We start from the raw sequence: 26,726 nt of genomic DNA, 5'->3' as shown, positions 1-26,726 counted from the left end.
GAACCCACTTGCTGAGTAAGTCTAGGTGATTTAATAGTGGATCACCAATCCACACTTCTATCAGGACGCATTTTTTTTTGGGGGGGGGGTTTGTAATTTGGGAACCAGCTATTCTGTTTCTTAGAGTTAAATCCTTTATTTCTTTTTGCCAAAATGTAGGTGTTTCCAAATGATCTGTTCTTGGCTCTGTTCAGAATTGCCAGCCCTGAACTTTTCCCTAAGTGCAGTTTTCCATTTCAATATGCCTGTCTGACATCTGCTCCTGGATGTTCAGCCTACACAAAATATGTTTCTTGTTGAATTCATCTTCTTCCTTCTCAAATTTATCCTTTCTACTAGATTTTCTATTTCTGCCTACCCTTTTCACAATCACTTAAGAGGATAGAAGCTAGTAGTTTGAATTACCCCTATAGAAAATGGTATTGCTGTTCACAAATACCCTACTCTTATCTCTTTTTGAAGGACTGTTCCATGTCTAACCCACTGACTTTGACCTTGATCTGGTGATGTTTTTTGGTGAAAGAGATGTCAGCAAATATGACACATGCCACATTCTCTAAGGAGCACTGCACATTTCTGCTGACTTTCTGCTTCTTCCTCTCTCACAATACCCACACAGGGGCTGCCCCTTCAGCCTGGTTCTAGGAATGAGAAAACAAAGCGAAGCCAAGCAACACCAGGCAAGTCACAATCATGGCATGTTTTGTAAACAAGGAACACATACTGGTTATTGTAAACCATAGATTTTAGTAGGCTATTTCTTGTAGCTTCAAATATACATTTTTGTTTTCCTTTCACTTTAACATCAAATCCATTGCAATTTCTATTAGTTCTATATTTGTAATGTATCTTCCATCCTTTTACTTTTATACCACCACTATCCAAATTATGTTGATCATTACCATTCCTTTGGTGACTGCAATTCCTTATGCCTGTCTTTTTCTCTAGCTTCTGTCTAGAGGACTCTTCCTCAAGTGAACTTTGAACATCTCTCTTTGAGCATCTCACTATTCAAATACAAATGATTCTCCCATGGCAAGGAAAAGTCTCATAGAAGGCTAAGTAATCCATTTATCAAATAGTGCTGACAGGTCAAGTCAGAGAGGAATGAGAAATGACCACTAAATTTAGCAACATGTATTTGACATCAATGAAAGTCACTTCTAACACTAATAAGAAAGTCATTCATTACCTCAGAAAGAAAAGATTTGGAAGTGCAGAGTCTAGAGACAATAGGAAGAGAGGAAATGGAGATAGCAAGAGAATTAAAAAAAAAAAAAAAAAAAAAAACTTTTCAAGGGTTTTGGTGTAAAGAAGAGCAGAGAAAGAGGGTAGTGGCTCAAGGACAATATGGACTTGGCCAAAGGGGCTTTGTTGTACTTATTTACAGTGAGAGAGAAATGTCAACATGTGTGTGTGCTGATGGGAATAACCTAGAGGGAGCAAACAGAAAAAACTGATGATGCGGGCAGCTTAGAAGTAACGACGCTAAACATTTGAACACGAGATAGTGGAGGGGACCCAGTACTTAACTGGAGTGTTCAGGCTTGTGTTAGCAGCTGAGACCATTCCAACAGCATAATAGAAGATATAAAGTGAGCTGTAAGAAGAGATCTAGGGTGGTGAGAGTTCTGTTTGAATTGCTTCCATTTCTCAGGGAAGCAGTAAGCATGCTAACTGGGAATGAGAATGGGAAGAGGAGATCAAAAGCCTAGGAGAAAGAAGAGGTGTGGATTATCTGTTAAGAAAATGGAAGGATGAGTGAATAAGGGGATGTAGGATTTTGGGGCAAACCAGGAGTCCACTTGACATTACTGGTCAGAAATCAGTCTGCAGGATTTTTGAAATTTTCCGGTAACATTCAGCTGGGCAGCAGATGAAATGTTGGATTCAACTATAGGTTAAAGTTTTGTTAGCCTAGTAAGCAGAAGGAAGAGTGGGCAGTGGGATAGAGGGGATTTCTATAGCCAATAAAGGGATTTTTTTTTTTTTTTTTTTTTTTTGCTGATCATGGAATCTAACTTGCCTGAAGGAGACTATGAGGATACAATGAAGGTGTGGCATTTTGGCATGGTTGAAATTAAGGAATAAAAGATCTTGGTAGAATTATGTGGCTTCTCTGATGACTCCAGGGGTAAAAAATCCACCTGAAATGCAGGAGATGTGGGTTTCATCCCTGGGTTGGGCAGATCCCCTGGAGGATGAAATGAAAACCCATTCCAATATTTTTGCCTGGAAAATCCCATGGATAGAGGAGCCTGTCAGGCTACAGTTCATAGGGTTGCAAACAGATAGGCTCGAGCAAGCATGCACACACAGCAGAATTATATTATTCTTGGAGCAGGGATAATGAAAGGAGTAAACTGAAAGAATTAGAATGATTATTATCATAATATTCAAAATTGTTCCAACGGGGAGAGCAGAAGCTCTCCTTATCAACAAGTTCTAGGGTGTGACGGTGGGAGCACATGGTTTAAGACAGAACAGAAGGCAGGATCCTAGCAAGGGCTGGTGTCAAGGTCCTGAGAAAGGCTCTGGGGAAGTGTGTGTGAACACTGATGCCATAACTGGTTACTACAGGAGTCGTGTTAGAGGAAGTGACAAAAGCTGAGTTACCATCTGAGTAACTGAGGAAGAGGAGCCTACGGTTTTCGAAATGACAGCACCGAGAATGGGCAGCAGGGAGCCTAGATTGATGCGAGGGAGGAGCTTCAAAACCGGATGTGGTAGGAAGGGGCGGTGCGGGGCCTGGTTAGAGGCAGGAGGACCGGTGAGCTGCATCCCGGCGCAGTTGCAGGAGGTCTGTGGGTGACGTGTGCAGGGAATCAGAAGCCTGCAGCGGCGGAGATGGCTGACTAGGAAAGGAAGATGAAGGGTGTGATTCAAGACGAGAATACTGTTAGAGGCAACTTAGCTGATGATGGTTTTAACTTCTAACAAGTGTGGTGAAAAGGCTTCTAATATCTGAAGGTGTGTTAGATGGAATTTGGAAAAAGAGCATTTACCAAGCTCTATAGCTTGGTGGTATAGATATGTGAGAGCAACTTTTAATTATCACATTAAATTAAATTTCAAGACCCTTGAAAAGTCTGATGTATGTAACAACACAGATTGCAAATCAAACATCTTCTATATAAATGTTAACAGTAGGAAAACTACATCAAACAAGCATTTGTTTAATAACAGATGAACAGAAACCACAGAGAGAATGTCTAAAACAAAATACCAAAGTGTTCAACATATAACTTGTTACCCTCAAGTTAAATTTTAGCAGAAAAAAGTTAACTAACCTAAAAGATCATGTTTTCCTTGAAACCTTTTGCAAAGTTATTTTCAAAACATCATTAATCTGACAAAACAATGAAGGTAAAACTAATTCATCAGCTTGTATGTTTATATTGGAAAATGTGCCTATGCCAGGGAATGGGATAAATTAAAGAACACCCAGGGAAATAGTGAGTTAACATTCTTGTCTTTAGGGACTTTTTGTATTTTAAAATGAAAAAGTATCTTTGTGGTGTGGTCAGCAGCTGAAACACCCAGCACAGGTTACAAAAACATGGAGCCAGTGAATGTGGAGGGTTCAACACTCAGGACGCCTGACCCTGTGAGGGTAACGGGCAGCCCTTCTCTGGGGACTGGAAGAAAGATGATTGTTTCCACTCTGAATGAACATGGTGGGCTTATAGCCTCAGACAAGCCTCTCTCCCACTTCAAGATGGGCCCTATTAGATTTCCCAGGTGTCTAAAAAGTCTATACCAGGGTTTTAATAGAGACAGAAGCAAGAGACAAGGAGAGGAAATGATTGTTGACAGCAAGCAAGAGACTGTCAGCAAGACAGACAGCAGACAGAGATGAGAGGAGCAGCAAGGACAGAGAGCGCTTCCTCCGTGCAGCCCCTGCCATTCACAGCCTGTAAAGGCTGGCACTCACCACCTTGGGGCCCTTGGCTGTGCTGAGCCCCATGCTCTGCGTCTGCACCAGACCCACCATGAGCCTGAATTAACAGGCTCATCACTTGCACCTACACACAAGGGATAATAAAAGGCATGATAGCATCTGCTGACTCTGACCAAGAGAGAGTCTTTCAAGAAAAGAACATTCCTGTAGCCTGAAAAACCAACCTCACTCTCTCTTAATGTATTATAGTGTTAAACAGTTTATAACACATTAAGAGCTCTTCCAGGCCCAAGATTGAACCTGAGTCTCTTGCATCTCCTGTGTTGGCAGGTGGATTTTTTAGCCCTGGCACCACCTGGGAAGTCTATGAGATGCTATAACAATGTAAATAAGTGAATGTTTCAAATATCCTTTGAACAAAGAGAACTTCTAGAGCTTGATAGATTTTTCTCCTAAGGGGGGAAATCAAACTCTAACTTCTCTATCTTGTATCTTGTTGCCTTTCCTCTTCATACCTGCTAGCTTGCCACATAGATACAATGTCTAAAATGCACCAGACCACATTTACAATGACTAAATGGCCTGTGGTTGACAGGACTTTGAATTAGCCTGTTTGTTATTATTGTGTGCATGTGCTCAGCTAAATAAAGTCATAAGACAAACAACTTTGAGATAATTAGATGGTACTGGTTGTACCTGGGGTATGCACTTGACTTTCATACTTATTTCTGCATTGAAGACTACCCGTACTATTGCATTCTGCAAAACAGAGCATCACAGTAAGGAAAAAACATCCAGAGTCCCTAGTGACCGTCAGTATCCATTTGAACACTATTATCTTACCATGAGTCCAATATCTTGGAAAAACTCCAAGGCGGCAGACAATCAAGAATTATGATCTATTTTAGATGGAAATTAAACCATAACAAGCAGAAGTAAAACCTAAAAGTCATAATCAATACTGACACCCACTGTGTTAATGAGCTGCTGTCATTACAATAACAATGGAATCAGAAGGTTAAGAAAAGCATCTCTTCAAAGTGTGGTGATTAAGCCTTTAATCCAAAGAGAACATTTTTGTGGGTGAAAATTTATTTCAAAAGGATGTTGCAAGATAGAAAACATTTAAAAGTTAATTTGAGGCGCACTCCATATATCACACAGACAACTTAATTTTACAAAAGGGTTCTTATTGATTTTTAGAAAATGAGAGGAGGCCAGCTCTCCTCCTGCTGCTTGCTGGCTAAGGGGATGTGACACTTGTCTTTTCTGCTTCCTACTGGTTCTTTGTACTGTTATATTTTAACCCACACCACATGAGTGCCTTACTAGGGAAGAGACACTTGAAGTTAGAAAAATCTTAACTATATCTAATCTCTAAACTGGAATATCAGCCAAGAAGGCCCAGGTATGTGGATATAGTTTGAGGTTTGGCAGTCAACAGAATGTGTGTGTGTGTGAGAGAGGGGAAGGATCATGTTCATGTGGTATTGAAATATAAACAAAATGCATTTGGTAAATGCGCCCACTCTTCCTGCTTTGGTTGCCTCATTTGCAAAATGCAGAATACAGGACACGCGGCATGGCATCTCGCTTCTAATTAAACAATGTTAAGTCCCCTTCGACTTCTCTGCTGCTGTTTGCAGGGAAAAGGGAGCAAATATCAATTATCCTGCATACATGTGATGGAAACGCCATTTAGTAGACAGGCCTAATCGGTTCTCCAGTGTTCTCCCTGAAGAGGCTTCTATATGCTTCTATTCTGGAGGTATGATCCGTGGACCAGATATTAGTCATGTTCTAGGTAAGTAAAGAAGTCTTATGTTTGTTTTCTTACTTTTAAAGATGGGAAATTTTTTTAAAACTTAACAATTTTTTTCTGTGATGAGAAGGAAAAAGAATTGTGCTTGGCACTCTAAAAGATTACAACTGTCCTATTAAAGTAGACTTCGGATGCTGGAGCAGGTATAAGAGCTGAATATCAAACCACAAATACCAAAGTATATTGCTTCTTTTTGCTGAGAAAAATGTCATCAGTCATGAGAATAATGCACAAATCCAATGGCAGTCTAATAAGACTTCAGAGAGACAGAATACCATGCTCTATTTTAAAGCACGTTTCTTTCAAAATTGATGACTATGGACTAATTTTTCCAGTTTCAGGAATGTAAGCTACAAATCTAAGCTTTTATATCTAAGAACCTCACACAGTCTTTTCATTTAAACCTTAAAAACAACAACAACAACAAAAAAAACCTCTTTAGAATCCCTGTGCTAACCCATCCTTGCCCCGGCTGTTTGACTCAATGGCATCTCAGCTCTGCACGCTGTGACAACTCTAGTTACAAAAAGGTATGACACTTCTAAACGACAAGGCACATTCACAGCTGGGGATGTCAAATGACAGTTTTATTTTAGAGTCAATGCTGCCTGCTGTTGGACACAGGAGGGTATGATTTATGTATTATTCTTGATATTTTTAGGGAATCGCAGGGTTAAGGATGTTAGCCAGAAGCATATTTGTTAGAAATATGATGAAAATTATTAATTTTCCTTATAATTAGGTTTTTCTAAATATTGCTGCCTGTTTCTTAAAGTGGTAAATAGATGATTGATATGATGCCACATTTTCTTCCAGGTGTTTTGTAGGGTTGAAGCAGTAAGTCTTATAAGGTCACCTTTCCATTTTCTTGCTTTAGTTCTATATTTCTATTATCACCCTGTAGAGTTACTAACAGAGAAGCTATGGCTTGATATTTAGAAGGACAGAAGGAATAAGATACAATTCTCATATCTGTTATTTTACGTCCTGGTAGTAATTGAGTTTGATGTGATACAAAGAGAATGAGAATGTTATAGTTGAGCAGAATGCCACCATCCTTCCTGCTACTGCTAAATCGCTTCAGTCGTGTCCGACTCTGTGTGACCCCATAGATGGCAGCCTACCAGGCTCCCCTGTCCATGGGATTTTCCAGGCAAGAACACTGGAGTGGGGTGCCATTGCCTTCTCTGGCCACCATCCTTACCCAGCCCCAAATCACATGGCGGAGTCCTGACCCCCAGCATGTCAGAACGGGACTTTCTTTGAAGGTATTGTCTTCCCAGAGGTGATTAAGTTAAAGTGAGGTCCTTAGGGTGGGTACTAATCCAACACGACTCTTTATGTGACTGTAAGAAGGGGCCACTTGGATACATACACACACAGCAAGACAATGTGAAGACATGAAGGGAAGACAGCCGTCTACAGAGGTGGAAGAGGGACAGAACAGGTCTTCCTCTCATGGGCCTCAGGAGACACACCTGCAGACATCTGCATTCCTCCTCCTGCCCTCCAGAACCAGGACATCACACTTCCATTGTTTAAGGTGCCCCATTTGTGGGAGTTTGTTACAGCAGCCCCAGCAAACTAATAGAGAAAAATGTCAGGCCTTAAAAACAGACTAGAAGAGGAATCACCAAATTATGATTATGAGCCAAATCCAAGTTGTAGACCCCATGAGCTAAGAATGCTCTTTACATTTTTACATGGTTGGAAACATTTGTGGCAATTGTTTTTCTCTGTTATCTAAGCACATGCATAATTTCTTGACTTGTTTTTTAATGTGCAAAGTCTATAATATTTACTAACTGACCCTTACCAGAAAAATTTTGCTGATCCCTGGTCTAGAGAAGAATCAAGCTGAGTTCAGTTCCCATTGTGACATTTAATTACTGGGAGTTCAGTTAAACTCATTGAGCTTTTCTATTTTTATTTGCAGAATAAGGCTTTATAATAATTTTCCAATTTCACAGAATTAGTAACAAGGAATAAATCAAAAGATTAAGAATGTGAAAAACTTAAGAAATGTTGAAAGGTCTATGAATATATAGTTACAGTTTTTCCCTAGAAATATTAATATAAATTACATAAACAGCAAACATTAGAAGTCTACAGTTTTATTCAATGAATTTTCTAAACTCAGAGATGAGTTCTGCATTGTTTTAGATGCAATCAAAACATATTTAAAGCAGAATTTCTGATGAAAATTGTCACTATATATCCTAGTAATATACCTCACTATTTAAGATGTACAAGCTATTAGGTATAAAATAAACTACAGGGATATACCATACAAAATGAGGAATATAGCCAATATCTTATAATAACTATAAATGGAATATAACCTTTGAAATTTGCAAATCACTACCCTGTACACCTATAACTTATATAATAACATATAACATTATATAACAACTATACTTCAATTAAATTTATGGCTTGAGTGTCTTGGCCGAAATATTTTTAAATGATCACTAGTTAGAGTTAAACCAACACATTTTACACCTTAAATTTACACAATGTTATATGTCAATCTTATCTCAATTTTAAAAAAAGAAGCGAATAGCAGTATTCTGGATAATAATGACTTTCAAAGACATTCACACATAATAAACTCTTCCATAATGTCTTCAATGTTAACATTAGTATCTACATTCATCCTTTTCTACCTACAGTTTTCAAAAAAGTCTCCATAGAAAAACATTTCATTCATTCATTTAAGAAAACACTAATTGAGTACTAACAGTGTATCAGGCTCCATGCTAGATGCTGAGAATATAAAGTCAGATAAGACATGGAAAAATATTTTTGATACCATGTGGAGATTATTATATAACACAAGGATATACAAGTTGAAATGGGACTTCAGGAAAATAGATGTACATAGACAATAACTGCATTTGAAACTTGGGATAAGGGGACGAATAGGGCACAGTCCCTGTCCAAAGATACAGAATAGGCTTTTGGGAGAGACAGACACATAAAAAGAGTATTCAGAATAATGTGGTGAATTTTAACATTGAAGTACACTGAGGAGAAACACTGAGCCTATTAAGGTTTTCAGGAAAGTTCACAGAATAAAGAACACCTGAAGTGAGTCTCAGAGAACAAGTAAGAATTAGAAGGGTTGAGTGTGGAATTCCACAAACATGGAGCAACTGATTCCAGCATGTGTATATGTATAAGTAAGAATTACTTACACAAATTCCTTGGATAAGATTTATCCCATGTGATAGAAGAGCATGCAAATATTAAAAGGCATAGTTTAAAAAATATTTAATGCTATTGGGTAGGTTCCTTATGTAAGTGGGTAAAGAAAATATAATCTATCATATGGATGGTATAGCACAAACTGTATAAGCAGAGTGATTAGCAAGCTTAAGAGGAAATATATCAAAGCAGTATTCTTGGTTGTTCTAGGGGTGGGAGGATTATGAATTATTTTTAGGTTCTTTTTTATACTTCCATTTGTTCTGTGAACTTCCCTCAATAATCACAGAAAAGCTTTACAATAACAAAATAACTATTTAATTCAGAAAATAAGCACTTATTTGTAATGAAAGCACTTTCATTTGCAACTTATCTAAAAAAAAAACATATGGAAGCTCTGTTGATGCTTAAAAAAAATCTCAGCTCACTGCAAATAATTTTAACCATTTTAAAGACAAATTAAAGCAAGTAAGGGAAAGGAATATAGACAGAGCACATATGACACTGATAAATATGTCCATGCCACTCACTCAATACAACTGGAATGAGGAAGGTACAGAATTTATAATATCAGCTGCCAGCTGGAAACCCTCGATTTAATGATCCCAAGTTGAATGTCTCACCCTATTAGTTAGCCTATAAAAAAAGAATTCATCCACAGCCCTTGAAGGGGAAATAAAAACAACTGTTTCATGTATAGATGTAACTTTTAAATTAAACAATTAAATTTACTGATAAACAACTCTCCTGTTTTATTGCTCTTTGTGGAAAAAAATCATATTATATAAAAGGCCAACATTGTTTTTCCCCTCATATACTCTTTTAGTTTTTTCTTCCTACATATAAGATGAATCATATTTCTCCCCTTTGCATTTCTATTACCTCCATGAGCCTTTTAGAAATAGATATTTCAATAGACATTAGATTTAAAGATTATGAGAGATTTACATGTATAAAAAGAAGCAAGACACTGCTGAATTGTTACCAATATTAACAAACTATTGGCCTTTTAGAAGCTCTAACGCATGTGAAAATATTGTTCTGTCAGTTGTGAGTGTGTGTGTGTGCTAGTTGCTCAGTCGTGTCTGACTCTTTGCAACCCCATAGACTGCAGCCCACCAGGCCCCTCTGTCCATGGGATTCTCCAGGCAAGAACACTGGAATGGGTTCCCATTTCCTTCTTCAAAAGGAACTACAGAAAGAAAGTGAAGTCGCTCAGTTGTGTCCGACTCTTTGCAACTCCATGGACTGTAGCCCACCAGGTTCCTCCATCCATGGAATTTTCCAGGCAGGAGGACTGGAGTGGGTGCCATTTCTGTCTCCACGGTCAGTTGTGTTTTTACATTTATTGACAGTCTTCAGTAGAAATTGAAAATGAAAATGATTACATGTACTGAAGGAACTTACCATCACCTATAAAGTTGAAAACAAATATCTATTCATATTTTAGAGTATGTCTAGACCAAAAAGGATGGTTAAAATAATTTTAAAAATCAGAAAATGTTATCCAGTCATGACAAAAACCTTATCTAAATTACTAATTTTATGAATAATAGTAAGAGTACAGGAACTGGATTCAAACCCAGCCATTACCATTTATTAGAAGAGAAGTGAAAGGCAAAGGAGAAAACGAAAGATATACCCATCTGAATGCAAAGTACCAAAGAATAGCAAGGAGAGATAAGAAAGCCTTCCTAAGTGAACAATGCAAAGAAATAGAGGAGATGATAGGATGGGAAAATAGAGATCTCTTCAAGGGAATTAGAGATACCAAGGGAACGTTTCATGCAAAGATGGGCACAATAAAGGACAGAAACAGTATGGACCTAACAGAAGCATAAGATATTAAGAAGAGGCAAGATAGCAAGAATAAGATAGCAAGAATATACAGAAGAACTATACCAAAAAAAAAAATCTTAATGACCCAGATAACCATGATGTTGTGATCACTCACCTAGAGCCAGACATTTTGGAGAACAAAGTCTAGTGGGCCTTAGGAAACATCACTATGAAAAAAGCTACTGGAGGTGATGGAATTCCAGCTGAGCTATTTCAAATCTAAAGAGATGATGCCGTGAAATTGCTGCATTCAATAAGCCAGCAAATTTGGAAAACTCAGCAGTGGCCATAGGACTGGAAAAGGTCAGTTTTCATTACAATCCCAAAAGAAGGACAATGACAAAGAATGTTCAAACACCACACAATTGCCCTCATCTCACACGCTAGCAAAGTAATGCTCAAAATTCTCCAAGCCAGGCTTCAACAGTACATGAACTGAGAACTTCTAGATGTTCAAGCTGGATTTAGAAAAGTCAGAGGAACTGGAGATCTAATGTCCAGCATCCACTGGATCATAGGGAAAGCAAGAGCACTCCAGAAAAACATCTACTTCTGCTTCATTGACTATGCTATAGCTTTTGTGTGGATCACAACAAACTATGGAAAGTTCTTCAAGAAATGGAAATACCAGATCACCTTACCTGCCTCCTGAGAAATCTGTATGCAGGCTAAGAAGCAACAGTTAGAGCAGGACATGGAACAAGGACTGGTTCCAAATTGGGAAAGAAGTAAATGAAGGCTGTATATCGTCACCCTGCTTATTCAACTTATATGCAGAGCACATCATGAGAAATGCAAAGTACAAGATGGAATCAAGATTGCCTGGACAAATATCAGTAACCTCAGATATGCAGATGACACCACCCTTATGGCAAAAAACTAAGAGGGACTAAAGAACCTCTTGATGAAAGTGAAAGAGGAGAATGAAAAAGTTGGCTTAAAACTCAACATTCAGAAAACTAAGATCATGGCTTCCAGTCCCATCATTTCATGGCAAATAGATGGGGAAACAATGGAGATACTGATAACTTTATTTTTAGGGCTCCAAAATCACTGCAGATGCTGACTACAGCCATGAAATTAAAAGATGCTTGCTCCTTGAAAGAAAAGCTATGACAGCATATTAAAAAACATATTAAAAAGCAGAGACATTACTTTGCCTGAAAAGGTCTGTCTAGTCAAGGCTATGGTTCTTCCAGTGAAAATCATGTCTGACTCTTCGCAACCCCATGGATTATACAGTCCATGGAATTCTCCATGCCAAAATACTGGAGTGGGTAGCCTTTCCCTTTTCTAGGATGATTTTTCCAGTAGTCATGTACAGATATGAGAGTTGGACCATAAAGAAGGCTGAGTGCCAAAGAACTGATGCTTTTGAATTGTGGTGTTGGAGAAGACTCTTGAGAGTCCCTTGGACAGCAAAGAGATCAAACCATTTGATCCGAAGGGAAACCAACTCTGCATATTCACTGGAACGATTGATGCTGAAGCTGAAGCTCCAATATTTTCACCACCCAATGGGAAGTGCCGATTCATTAGAAAAGACCCTGATGCTGGGAAAGATTGAAGGCATGAGGAGAAGGGGATGACAGAAGACAAGATGGTTGGATGGCATCACTGACTCAATGGACTTGAGTTTGAGCAAGCTCCAGGAGATGGTGAAGGACGGGGAAGCCTAGTGTGCTACAGTCCGTGGGACTGCGAAGAGTTGGACACGACTGAAAGACTGAATAACAACAACCATTCATTAACAGTGTCTATAAGCATGTGACTTGATCAAAGCACTGCCTGCCTCACTTATAATAATGACATTATAAAAATTCCACTTCATAGGGGTGCTGCTGCTGCTGCTGCTAAGCAGCTTCAGTTGTATCCGACTCTGTGCGACCCCACAGACGGCAGTCTACCAGGCTCCTCTGTCCCTGGGATTCTCCAGGCAAGAATAATGGAGTGGGCTGCCATTTCCTGCTCCAATGAATGGAAGTGAAAAGTGAAAGTGAAACTGCTCAGTCATGTCCAACTCTTCACGACCCCATGGACTATAGCCTACCAGGCCCCTCCGTCTATGGGACTTTCCAGGCAAGAGTATTGGAGTGGGTTGCCATGTCCTTCTCCTCATAGGGGTGCTATAAAGATAAAATGTAATAATGTACTTAAATACTATGGTATGTGGGCTATAATACTACATCCTCAATATAGACAGATAATATATAATATGGCTATTTTACTATAATAAGTATGTCCCCTCTTTGTCTTGAACATCATCATCACCATTTTCAAAAGATTTATTAGTAAATTGTTTTGCAGGAGATAAGTTAAAACTACTGCAGAAGTAAGAGTATTGGGGACCATATCCTCTATTGGGAGATTAATTCTAATATAATGGCAAAGGTTAGCCATGGCCAATTTTAATATCGGGGGCAGTCTTAAAAAGGGTGGTGAAGCTTACAGCCACATGATATATGTTTTAAAATATATTAAAAGGTATGTCAATCAAAACAACTTGGGCTAGTCGTGCTGTCCAAGTATCCTTTGAACCTCAGTGGCTTTTTAGGCTTGATTAAGCCAGGCTAAAAAGCTCTTCTAATGTAAGACCTTTGAGTACAGGGTCCCCCAGGATTGAGTACAGAGTTTGACAGAGAGCAGGTTCTCAATGCATGTATACAGTGTGAATTAATCCTATGAGGGATATTACTTAAAAGTATTGGAAGTTTATAAGATTATTCACAATGAGGTCAGGTAATGCTGAGAATCAGGACACAGGAGAGAAGTTAGCAGCAGTTTGTAAGCCTGCAAAGATGAGCAAGGTACCAAAGGAAAGTTGAGGGGGCAAATAAAATTTTTTCTACTTCTCCAGTGCTTTGCATTGGCTTCTCCCTACTTAAAGAAAGGAGGGGAAATGACAGGCCATTTAATTATAAATGAAATAATTCCATTTACTTTTATCTATTTTCATCATAGCCTATTAATTTTTTGTGTGTTTGTTTTTAATTACTGTGGAAAGCCAGTTAAGTTAATGAAGGAAATACTTAAGATATGGGAATATACCAATTCTGTGATTATGTGGGAATGAATCAACAGAGAATAGAAGGAACTGTTGAAACGTGCATAAATTAGTGACAAGCATCATGAATCCAGACTCTGGATATATCTGCTTGGTGACTTAGGAGAAATCTCTGTTGCTTTTGTGAATCTTCTTTGCAGAAGCCATAAAAATACCAAAGGCTTCCTACCCTTAGAAATGACACCCTTTTCTGATTTTAGAAGAATCTTCCATGAGTCCTTTTGCAGAGGCCGTGCAGTTTTCTAAACATTGATGAAAACTGTGAAGGCATCTAAAATATACCACCGTGAAGAGCTTTTTTCTTTCTTTTGAAGTCCCCTCATCTGCCTTAAAGAGTCTCCCCCAAAGAATGCAACTGTCATCAATCTCCTCCCAGGGCGCTTCACAATCAGTCAGGACTGACTCCTATCAGCAGAGACAGATGGCACTGAATAAGAGAATGCCCAAATAGACCCTGTCACACAACCATCACATCTCCCATCTCCTCTTCCACAGTCCCACTGACTGTTCCTAAAAGTCATTTGTTTTCCCATAAGTATCATTTTCCTGGTCCCCATTTCCCTATGAAGATATCCCGTTTCTAGTCACCTCCTTGAGTCGCGTCTTTCTGTGCTCTCCTGCATACATATGTGGATAAGAATGTGGCTCCTGTTTTTTAGTCAGTGCAATTTGCAGGCCGCCAATCACTAAACCTAAGAGGGTGGAAAAAAAGATTTCTCCTTCTAGTAGGGGACTCAGTATTTGGAACTAGACTTCCTTCAATACAATAAGTTAGAATGATCAACAATCTGACAGGCATGTAATATCATGATAATCCTTCATGCATTTTGTAAATTTGTCCATAAGTTGTGATTTTAGTTTCTGAATTATAGTATCACAAATGAAATCAGGCTCTCCTTTAATACAATATAAAAATAATAATTTCTATGATATATGATGCTTTTATATATTTTTTAAAAGTCAAGATTAAACAGGCAAAAATAAGGAAAAAGATGAATAAATTGATTAGTTTATAACTGAAATAAACAATCACTGCTTTTAAGAATATAAAAGTGTTAGTGACTGACTGTGTTAGTCAGTCATGTCCAGCTCTTTGTGACCCCATGGTCTGTAGCTCGCCAGGCTCCTCCATTCATGGGATTCTCCAGGCAAGAATACTGGGGTGGGTTGCCATTTCCTTCTCCAGGGGACCTTTCTAAACCCAGAGATTGAACCCAGGTCCCTCACACTGCGGGCAGACTCTTTACCATATGAGTCACCAGGGAAGCCCTGTTTTTAAGAGTATAGTTTAGATGAAATGTCTTTTCCTAGTGTTCATGGGGTTCTGAATATTCATTGGAAAGACTGATGCTGAAGCTGAAACTCCAATACTTTGCCCACCTGATGCAAAGAGCTGATTCCTTGGAAAAAGACTCTGATGCTGGGAAAGACTGAAGGCAGGAGGAGTAGGGGATAACAGAGGATGCGATGGCTAGATGGCATCACTGACTCTATGCATATGAGTCTGAGCAAGCTCCGGGAGTTGGTGATGGACAGGGAAGCCTGGCATGCTGCAGTCCATGGGGTTGCAAACAGTTGAACACGACTGAGTGACTGAACTGAACTTAGATGAAATGTAAGACAGTCCAGAAAAGAGCTAGAAAAAAGTTATCTTTGTTACTGGAATTTAAGGGATTTTGTTCATATTCAGTAAACAGTGACACCTGGAGCTTTGTCTTCCTCTCTTTGAGATTCATTCCTTCTATCATCATGAGTTAATGGGCACCTGAATAAATTCTGAATTCTGACTTCTGCGATCATTCTACTTTAGTAACTTTGGTGATGACTTGGGCCTTGTTTAATATCTAGAACTTTAGCTCTCAAATGTTAAATTTCGTATTATATTTTATTTAATTTTTTTCACAAACCTTCTTGCCCTACCTTAGAATCTCCATGGAATTTGACATTGGTGTCTAGTCCCCCTTCTCTCCATTGCAAAAATACCAGTTAACTCAATCTGTCCTCTGCTTTGTGTTAGAGCTGATTTCTCTGTCTCTTCAATGGCTACTCTTCCTTTATTCTCTTTTCAAATATCAAGGGTTCATTCTCAAGGCTTGTTTTTTCACTCCACATCACAGATCCAAATGTGCTCTTAGCTTGAACAATGTTGATCTGCAGTCTTTTAAACAAAATTAATTACAGTTACTTCCATAACAGGCCTCACAGTCTTGCCTCAGTGATGATATGACTGGGATACAGACTTTTTTTTTGGTCCTATGTTGTATTCAAAACTTAAAAATGAACTCAGATAGTTTTGCTCCCATTCTTTCTACCTGCTGGGCAGGGTTCTCATGACTGGCAGCCTCACAGGCATCACCACTAGTGAATATCTTTAGGAAACTTAAATGGACCTAGGAAGTTTACAAGACCATATAGTAGAATGTTCATGGTCTCCTGCTTTTTATGAGCTCCTCTTTGATTTCCAAGATTATCTGACATTGAAAAAGTATGTGTATCTTTAGCTATCTGTTGGCCTCACAGATCTGCTAAGATACTTAAAAATTGGGAGAGTTCTCAAAAAAGTCCAGACACTTGATTTTTCTTCATGGTTTTCAAAAAAGGAAATGTTGGGAGGGAAAAATTAGAAGTTTTAGATTAACATATATGCACCACTATATATTAAATAGATAATCAATAGGAACTACTATACAGCACAGAGAACTCTATTCAACATGCTGTAATAAGCAATATGAGAAAAGAATCTGAAAAAGACTAGATATATGTAATGTATGTATAACTGAAATACTTAACTTTATACCTAAAACTAACACATTAAAAATCAACTATACTCTAATATAAAATAAAAATTAAATAATACATCAAAGGGTTTGGCAATCCTCAGCCCTCCTTTCCACATCTGCGTACTTCCATGGGCAGCGACCTCCAAGAGCTGGGGACAGATGCCTACTTGGACTCGTCATGTTACCATATCTCCTCTGCTTCACTCACTTCATGTGATGCTCCTCATCCCTGCAGGATTTGAGCTTGTGATGTGCATAATACATGTATTCACTATTTACTCAAGCGCCTATAGAAGGTCTGAACCTATATCTCAAAGGATAAAACTACATGGGCGTTACATAGTTTTAGGGACTGAATTGTGTCCACATCATCACCTTCCGCTACCAGGTTTCCATGGTGACGTCCTCATTCTCCAATGTGTCTGTAGTAAAGATTGCACCTTTATGGAGATAATTAAGGTTAAGCAGGTCATAAGGGAGGGGTGACCATCCTACTTCAACTGGAGTCCCTATCAGAAGACGAACAGGAACTAAAGATCTCTTTCACTGCAAGGGAGCATAGAGAAAAAGCCACGGGCGGACACAGTGAGAAGGTGCCTGTGTGAAGGCCAGAAGGACGCCCTCACAAGAAAAGGGATTTTCTGACCCTGTAATCTGGACTTGTAGTCTCCAGCACTGTGGGAACACAGCCATCTACTGTCTAAGCCACCCAGTCTGTGACACTTTGTTAGGACAGTCTGAGCAGAGTACTATATACAGCCTAAATCCAAGTTTCTCTCCAAATGAGGTCCCATTTCTGCTCCTCAGTCAGTGCTCATCTTCCCTCACCTGGACTTTCACAGTTATGTCCTAAGCAGTCTACCTACGTTTGAATCATCCTCTGCATTATTTGCTGTGCTAATGTTCTTTTTAAAAGATAATGATTATAACATGTGTTCTTGCTTTTAAAAAAACTAAGTAAAATAGGTAAAATAGCTTCTCATTACCTAGAGATCCAAATACTCCAGAACAGTCATCTGGAGCCATTGTCTCTTGTCGACTTATGCCCACATCCCCAAGACACTAGCAAAATTGCATTTCTGATGGCTCTGACAAATACTCTCTCTGTGACGAAACTTTATTCAGGGTCCTCTGAGGTTGCTTCTCAACTCAGGTCCTCAAGGTTGCTTCCTTGACCTTGGCCTCTTGCTGGGCTGCATAGCCTAGTTTTATTATAAATCTTGCTAGGTCCTCCATGTAGAAAGAATCCTCCACTCTTGACAGCTAATCATCTTCAACATCTGATCAACTTCTCCATCCTCCACCCTCAGTTCCTAAATGTCATGGCCTAGACATTAACAAGAATCTCAGTGAATGGATTTAACAAGAATCCCCCTGCCCTCTATCTCCTGTCAATAGGCTTCCTTCCCTAACCCCCCTCATTCTGCTTGTTGGCTATGACCCCATTTATTCTTGTTGTTTTCTGAACTGAGCCCAGTTCTGCATGGAGGTCTTCTTTCCCTTACTGCAATGGTTCCTAATGAAATCTGTTTTTACTCCTTTAGCTCCTGTCGGCTTCTGGATTTCTTTAACTGCTTAAACCAAACTCTACCATGCCTCTACACGCTCATTCCCCTGTTCCCTCTGACTACTCCCAGGCTGGGCTTCCCCTGTGGCTCAGCTGGTAACTGTTGCTGTTCAGTCACCAAGTCACGCCCGACTCTTTGCGACCCATGGACTGTAGCCCTCCAGGCCTCCCTGATCCTCACCATCTCCTGGAGTTTGCCCAAGTTCACATCCAGTGTTTTATTTATGGCCCCATTGAAACCATATTGCTTTTGGAAATGTTTTTTTATACTCCCAAGTTTACATAATTATCTTTCTTTGGTGCCTCTAAGGCACTTTATATACACATCTATTATGACTAGGTCAATTTTACTATCATTTTACTTTTGTTCACATTGTTCTTTCTATAAACTCAGAGTCTTTCACATTTATTATTTTGTTTTACTTTTACCCAAGGTGCTATTATGATGTTAGGCACTTCGGAAAAATTATATATTTATTAACCAAATATTGTTAGTGCTAGTACAGAAGCTAGTGAGGACAGTAATAGAAATTAGTAAGTCAAAATAATAATCATCTCCCACCCTTTCCCCAAAATTAACTTTTAAAAGCTCAATGAAACCATTAAAGTGTATGTGAATTAGGACTGATCTCACTATAAGTGAAAGTGAAAGTCACTCAGTCGTGTCTGACTCTTTGAGACCCCATGGACAGTAGCCTACCAGGCTTCTCTGTCCGTGGGATTTTCCAGGCAAGAGTACTGGAGTGGGCTGCCGTTTCCTTCTCCAGGGGATCTTCCCCACCCAGGGATCGAACCCCGGTCTCTTGCATTGCAGACAGACGTTTTACCATCTGAGCCATTTAGTTTGAGAGAACTAAAAGTTGGACTAAATCTACATTCATTGCTATAGGTTTTACAAAAGGATAAAGGCAACTACAGACTGGTAAGTTTGCTGATGGACAGGACTGAGCAGCTTGTTGAAGGTACATCATAAGCAGCTTTTAGTTTCCAAACAGATAGATTCTACACATTCTGTTATGAATTTATTTTCTGAAGTTCTCAGAGAGCCTCCAGCATGTCTACAAGGATTTGTCCCATTCTATAATATTCTCTTAGGTTACTGAGGAAATGGGGCTGGTGTTGGACAGATATAACTGCAATCTTTGAGTAACAGAATACTTGAAATACAAAATAGTTGGCTGTTGGAAGCTCTCCTCTTTTCTTTGGGGCTGTTTTAATCTGCTAAGAAGAGGAATTCAGCGGTTCTCTATTGTTCATCACATTTTCTTCAGAAGTTGATCAAAGGGGAGCCTGTAACCATCACTACAGCAACACAAACAATTCAAATCCACTGCCATCCTAGCCAGCTGAGTACTTTTTAATTATACAAGTGCATTTTTCACTGATACATCTTCCAGAAAGAATATCTAAGAAATACGAAAAAGTAATAAAACATTAAGGATTTTTTTTCTTTTAAACTTACTTTTTAGTGAATTATTGCAAGTCCTAGCATTTACCAATTTACTAAAATAAACTAATCACAAACTATGTCATAAAATTTTTTAAAACTTCAATAAAAAATAAAAATTAAATTTAAAAAAATCCAGGAAAAAAAAAATGACTAAGGTAGTTTGGAAGCTATGAGTCAAGGAGTTTAAATATTCAAGTCCTTGCACTGTTATATCCACTAAATGAGGGAATTAGGCTAAATGAGCATTTCTTAAAATATTATAGGAGCAAATTATCATTATAGGGGAAATGGTGGGGGAATCAGTGATGAGAAAAGTTTAAGGAGCAATGAATCAAATAAAGGTAATCAGGTTTTATTTCAAACTGAAAGACTCCTCAGTACCTTTAGTCATTCTTGTCTATCCTATTTGGAGTGGATATCAGAATTAAGAAAATTTTACAAAACAGTAGAAGTTAACACAAGGACTGTCACAACTTTAATATGTAAGATGATGCACTTTAAAATGATATGCCTCTGGAATCACTCTCTGAATATATGCTTTGAAAAGAGCTTGAGATTTATCTATAATAGCAGAGAAACAGCTCCTATAGTAGGATTCTCATTATCACCATGCTGCTGTTTAATATATAAACGTGGACAAAGTTCTTTTGCATTCCTCATATTACATAATTCTTTCAAAAAACTTTTACATGATTTTCAAAATCTGAATCCAACAGAGACAGATACAACATATCATTATCTAATTTAAAAAATGGTGACCACAGCCACGAAATTAAAATATGCTGGTTCCTTGGAAGAACATTTGCTCCAGCCTTCTCCGGACCTCCTTCCCAGCACTGAATTGTCTAGCAGGGCCTTTGCCTCGACCCGTGGCCGCACAATGAAGGACACCCGATGGCCAGTGATGGTTTACACGTCCACCAAGACCCGCAGTGGGACAACCATGGCCCCGGGCCTGTCATTCAGCTGTGCTGACTGGCTGCAAGGCACGTCCCTGCTGGTCAGGGCCTGACACTATGTGGTCCTTTGGAGAAGGGACTGGCAAACCATTTCAGTGTTCCTCCCTTGAAAACCTCGTGAAAACCTTGGAGGAACAGTTATGACAAACCTAGACTGCCTATAAAAAGCAGAGACATCACTTTGCCAACAAGTGCCAACAACTTCCATATAGTTAAAGCTATGGTTTTTCCAATAGTCACATTCAGATGTGAGAGTTGGACTATAAAGAAGGCTAAGCACTAAAGAATTGATATTTTCGGATAGTGGTATTGGAGAAGACTCTTATACGCCCCGTGAACAGCAAGGAGATCAAACCAGTCAGTTCTCAAGGAAATCAACCCTGAATATGCATTGGAAGGAATGATGCTGAAGCTGAAGCTCCAATACTTTGGCCACCTGATGCGAAGAGCTGACTCACTGGAAAAGACCCTGATGCTGGGAAAGATTGAGGGCAAGAGGAGAAGGGGATGACAGAGGATCAGATAGCTGGATGGCATTACTGACTCAATGAACTTGAGTTTGGGCAAGCTCCAGGAGATGGTGAAGGACAGGGAAGCCTGGCATGCTGCAGTTCATGGAGGGTCACAAAGAGTTGAACACAACTTAGTGACTGAATAACAACAGCAAAAGATTAGTGTCAAAAATACAACAGAGATTCATGCCATTGTTATTTTAATGGTCTCTTCCACTTGACAAAGCATAGTTAATAAAGTAAATATTTCCAAATGTTATTGTTTTATTTTTACATGTTTATGATCAGTGTTTAGTTTTCATAGGCCTAGCCTTTACTTTGGAGAAGGCAATGGCTCCCGACTCCAGTACTCTTGCCTGGAAAATCCCATGGACGGAGGAGCTTGGTAGGCTGCAGTCCATGGGGTCGTTAAGAGTTGGACACGACTGAGCAACTTCACTTTCACTTTTCACCTTCATGCATTGGAGAAGGAAATGGCAACCCACTCCAGTGTTCTTGCCTGGAGAATCCCAGGGGTGGACGAACCTGGTGGGCTGCCATCTATGGGGTTGCACAGTCGAACATGACTGAAGCGACTTAGCAGCAGCAGCCTCTACTTGTTAATTTTTAAGATAGTGGTTCACTAGTTTTAGTGTATATCCAAATCACCTGATTAAAACTTTGATTGCTGGATGCCAAGTCAGGAAGTCTCTAATGGAGCTGATAATCTGCATTTCTAAAAAGTTCCTAAGTCATGCTGATGCTGCAGATCCAGGTACCACACTTCAAGAATAATGACTTTTGCTGGTCCTAATAATCTATATGGAGCCCTGCATCTTTCTGTTGGTCTGAGGTTCGTCAGCCAGGCCCCAATCTGAAGGCTTAAGGGAGCAAAGAGACCTGGTTATCCCATATGTCTCCAAAATAAGTTGCCTTTGTAATAATTCCCGGGTTCTGCCATAATACATCTCATTCCCGAAGACTAACAGATTTTTTCCCCTTCCTTTAATGTTTTCCACTGTCAGCTAACAATAGGTAAGTCAGTTTCAAAATGTGGCCCTTTGGATTTCTTTCCCTCTAATCACTACTTCCTATTTCCCAACATAACTCACTCCCGCTCTGATATAACATCCTGACAGTATATTCCCACTCTTATATAATATCCTTGTGGTATCTTGTCTCTTTCCCCAGACTTGTTTGTTTCTTCAACTAACCGGACCGTATTGCTAGCCTATATGAATGGATCGCTATATTCATTCCTTTGTTCATTCACTCCAAAAGCGTTTGTTAAAAGCTTAACATATCATAAATGCGACAAAAATTTTTTGCATTCCCGTGCTTATACTGTTGTGAGGGAGATACAAAATAAATGTGTAAACAAATAATTAGGATTGATGTGTACACTAAAGAAAATAATTTAAGATAATGGGAAAGAAAGTGGAAATGAAATGTGCCTTAGCTACTCCGAAAACACTTTGTTAAGAAGGTAACATTTAAACTGAAAAGGGCATTCGGGCAGAGGAAGCATCAGTTTGAAAGCAGAAAGAGGACCATTGTGTTTGAAGTTAGAGTCAGTGAGGGAAAATAGTTGAAGAATAGTTCAGGTGGGGGTCACAGTGAATAAAAATTTTTATAAGCCTATTATAACCACATGCTTCACACAGACACCTAATATACAGCCTAGGAGACTAGCACATTCACAGGATGGGATCTAGGCCAATCAGAGTTAAAACATCAACAGCATTTTGGTGAGCAGGAACTAAAGACTAATATCAGAATGCACTGTCTAGCCTTAGGAGTTGGCTGTATTAAAATGCACAACGAATTATATACAGTTCTTATTTCAGAATGTGGATACATTAGGTCTTAACATTTTGTCTCCTTCATAAATAGTGAATTAAAGAACTACTCCAGGGATTGATATACAGTAATTCTAGAAATAGGCAATCTCTCCTTGCTTAAGAAATCAAACATTCTGAGTGAAGAGTGGGTAAAATCAGGTCAAAGTATGTCTTACAACAACATTTCACAAAGACAATATTTTCAAACAGCAGTGATTCTGATAAAATTGGCAAAACAATTCCTAGCAAAATAATAACCAGTATATGAAAACACACCAGTCTTTAAGCAATTTGAGATACGAAAGAGGTTAGCCTAAAGCAAGATTTAGCTGTATGCTTTCAAGAAAGCCATCAAGAAAAGCAGCAAGCTCATCTTACAACGTAATTAGAATTATGTTTTAATCTTTATATCATTAGCCCCCAGGTAGAACTGAGAGCATCTGAATTGAAAGGAATTTACCAGCCAGGGTTCTTTTCAGGGAAGAAGCAAAGGTCTATATTTATAATTTTGCTTTTGTAGATATTAAAATTTGCCACCATGTAACCTGAAATGTATTAAATATTCTCACCAGCGACACAATTCCTTTTGGTATACAGAATGAAAATTCTTATAAACAAAGGCACCTTAGTTCCAAAATGAGGATTATATCAGGATAAAAACTCATTTGGTTTATATTGTAAAACTCCTAGGATCTCACTTGTGAAACTGCTTTATGCACTCCTCACCATCAAACACGCTGATGGCATTACCTGTCTGCATCCACGGCCACATCATGCAGTCCCCTCTGAATGGCGTCCCTGGAAGCTGCTGTGTCTGGGCCTCGGTTCAGACTCCTCGTGTACAGACTGAGCCCTCCATCCGTCATGTACCTGCAAATAAGAGCCCAATTAGTCAACAGAGAATTGAATGACCTCCTCTGTATAATTTAATTTAACAGTGTTCACAAATTTTAATATTGCAATTATGAAATATGCTCTATTATAGTTTTTCTATATAAATATCCTACTCGCCAGGAAGTATTAGAAAAGCTCTTGAAGTTTATTAGGAAATTAATCTTCCTTACTGCAACAATAACTAGCCTATTATAAAACCTTCCTTCTTTCTCTCCTTGTTATCAATATTTTGAACAGACTTAGCAAAATAAAAGCAAGATCATTTCATCTTATAAATACCATTTTTGAAGAATTGAAGGTCCTAGGAGTTATTTTAAAATTTGATTAATTTGATAAATAAATGTACACCACAGTTGACCACTATTACAAAATAACTAAGATGTATTAAACATTTAAGATGTCACCAGGAACTGTTCTAAATGGTTGACTTGCAATAACATTATTATCCCCATGTCAGTGATAAAGAAAATAAGCACAAAATGTTTAAGGATTTAAACTAAGTCACTCAACCAAGTCACAGGAGATTTGAGGATAAATCTGGAAAGTCAGCTTCAGAAACCATCACCTTAGCCACACGCACAGCTATCTGAATTGAAGGACCACAACGCCTGACTCGCTTCCTGTCCCTAGGAACAACTTCTTTACCATCACAGGACCACCGCCATCAATAGGGCTGGTAGACTGTCATAGTCATGTTGCTTCCTTGGCAATCAGGGTTAGAACAGGTGTTAATCTTCTACCCCATGTGGGGCTAATCAAATGTTTCTATCTTGAAAAATGGGACTAAGACTGCTCATCAGTCTTTCTACGTGAAAAGTTTATGATAATGAAAACCCAGGAGCTGTGGATATTTGTCTTCATAGAATGCAAAGAGGCGCAGAGAAAACCAATCAGCAAAATGGAAAGAATGACACAGATGCACAAAAAGCACATTTTGGTCACGTGGTTTCATCTTCACATCGTTTTGGGTTCTAGGAGATATCCTTGCTTCCTTATAATCAGATCGCCAATTTGCTTAAACAAATTTGATTCCACTATTTAGTACAAAAAATTAATCATGATCATATTAAAGATTGCTCAAATAGTTAAAACTAGGATTATGAAACCTGTTAGTCACTCACATGATTAATAAATTCTATCCATTTTAGTTTTATCTCAATTTCTGCCTCTGAAAATGGGGAGAATAATATTTACTGAAGATAGATTTTATATAATTGAAGGAAAAATACATAAAGCTCTTAAAATGAGAATCCTATAATAACAACTTGTTATTCACAAAGTCTCTCCCACATGTTAAAAAGGAAATATATAAATTTTATACACAAACAACAAGTCATAGTATATTATCCTTGTAAGGTACTCTACATGGTTAATTTTCTTGATAACCAAATAATTTAATCCCATCAAAATTAAAACAATGAAAAAGAGTATTTTGGTTCCAAAACATGCTGAAAACTGACATACTCTTTTAAACAGGGAATGTTTTAGACATGACAACATTTTTGACAACTAATTCATGACTATGAGCATTAATTTCCTGTATCATAACAATGATACTAAATGAGACAAAGAGTAAAGGATATTTGTCCTTTGTACTTTTTAATTTTTCAGTTGCCATACTGGGGCTGTCAACATTTTATTGTTTTTATTGTTTATTCTTACTTCCACATCATTCTCAACCAATTCTATATATTTTTAATTGTTTTTTTTTAAGGTGAAATATATGGAATTCCTGATAAAGTAAAAGTGTTTAGAGATAAATAGCTTTCTCATTCACTCACCTTTTGAAACTGTCTTAAATGTTTGAGAATGGTATAAATTTTCTCTAAGGACAACTGAGATCCTTTATCAAAAAAAAAAAATCAACATCGTTGATCCTAAATTTAACTTCAGGAGGAAGAAATAACAATGTCTATGTGTTAAGTTTTACAACTCATTGGTCTCTCTTATTCATTGGTAAATATCTAAAAGTGTTCAACCAAGTGTTTTGTGCATAGTTCGGGGTCAATAAATGTATATTGTTTGTTCAGTTGAATTCGAAAGGCTTCCATACTGTAGGAAGAAACCATGACAGCAGATCTCAGCACTTTATCCACAATGACAATGAATGTAAACCAGAAATTAGATGGATGATCACTTCTATTAGAAATATAACCTTTCAATTATTCAATGTTTATAGAAGAGTAAGTTCTATAGAAAAAGGTTAAATGCTTTGAAAATTCAATTTCAAAAGAAAAAAAATGCTTGAAAATTTCAATGAGTTAAGGAAAAAAAAAGCATTCTTTTTAAGAAGCATTTCAAAGGATACTCATTTTGCATTGACCCTTGGATTTTCCAGGTAATATTAAATAGGTTTACATCAGGTATTAATTGTACCAAAAAAGCCATTCATGTCTAATTCCTCTGTTTACAGGCACTGTTGCACTGGAATGCCAGCAGGGCATTTTCATAGTCGAACCATGAGTCTGCTATTTGAGAAATTATATATAGGGTAAAGCACAGGTAAAGCAAATTTCTGATTAAAACTTTTTTCTTGAAAATTCTTACTTCTTTTCAGTCTTTCTAAAGGATTAAAAAAAATTTTTTTTAATGAGTTTCATAGTTCCTCTAGAAAAATTTGCCACAATCTGGGAACCATAAATGTTAGGAAATCACTGTGAAAGAAAATGTAAAATTTTTAAAAACATTTCCTTATAATGTTACCTGTAAACTTCTAAACCATAAGCTGAGTTTAACGGGTAATAGTCATAAGGCATATTGGTATAAACAAAATGTTGCAAAGGAAACCTGTGAAGGTTACTGACAAAAAGAAAAATCTCTAAAAATATAAAAGTCTTAAGACAACTTCAGCCATGTTGAAATTCTATTAGCTCTAAGATGGTTCACATAAAAACTCAATGGTCTCCAAAAG

At 38.1% G+C, this 26,726-nt stretch overlaps 1 protein-coding gene across 5 annotated transcripts in view; it reads right to left on the bottom strand.

Annotated features, from left to right (window-relative positions):
* The window catches only part of NAV3 (neuron navigator 3), an 888,057-nt gene that overhangs the window by 130,265 nt on the left and 731,066 nt on the right, over positions 1–26,726 (bottom strand). For all 5 annotated transcript variants that reach the window (XM_065934132.1, XM_065934129.1, XM_065934130.1 and 2 more), the window contains one exon: positions 23,672–23,791. In XM_065934132.1, the coding sequence (XP_065790204.1) occupies positions 23,672–23,791 (120 nt within the window). The remainder of the gene's footprint in view (positions 1–23,671; positions 23,792–26,726) is intronic.

The sequence above is a fragment of the Muntiacus reevesi genome, chromosome 4 (genome assembly GCF_963930625.1).
Source record: "Muntiacus reevesi chromosome 4, mMunRee1.1, whole genome shotgun sequence".
Taxonomy (NCBI): domain Eukaryota; kingdom Metazoa; phylum Chordata; class Mammalia; order Artiodactyla; family Cervidae; genus Muntiacus; species Muntiacus reevesi.
The sequence above is the reverse complement of the archived record's forward strand: the minus strand, read 5'-3'. Positions and strand labels throughout refer to the sequence as shown.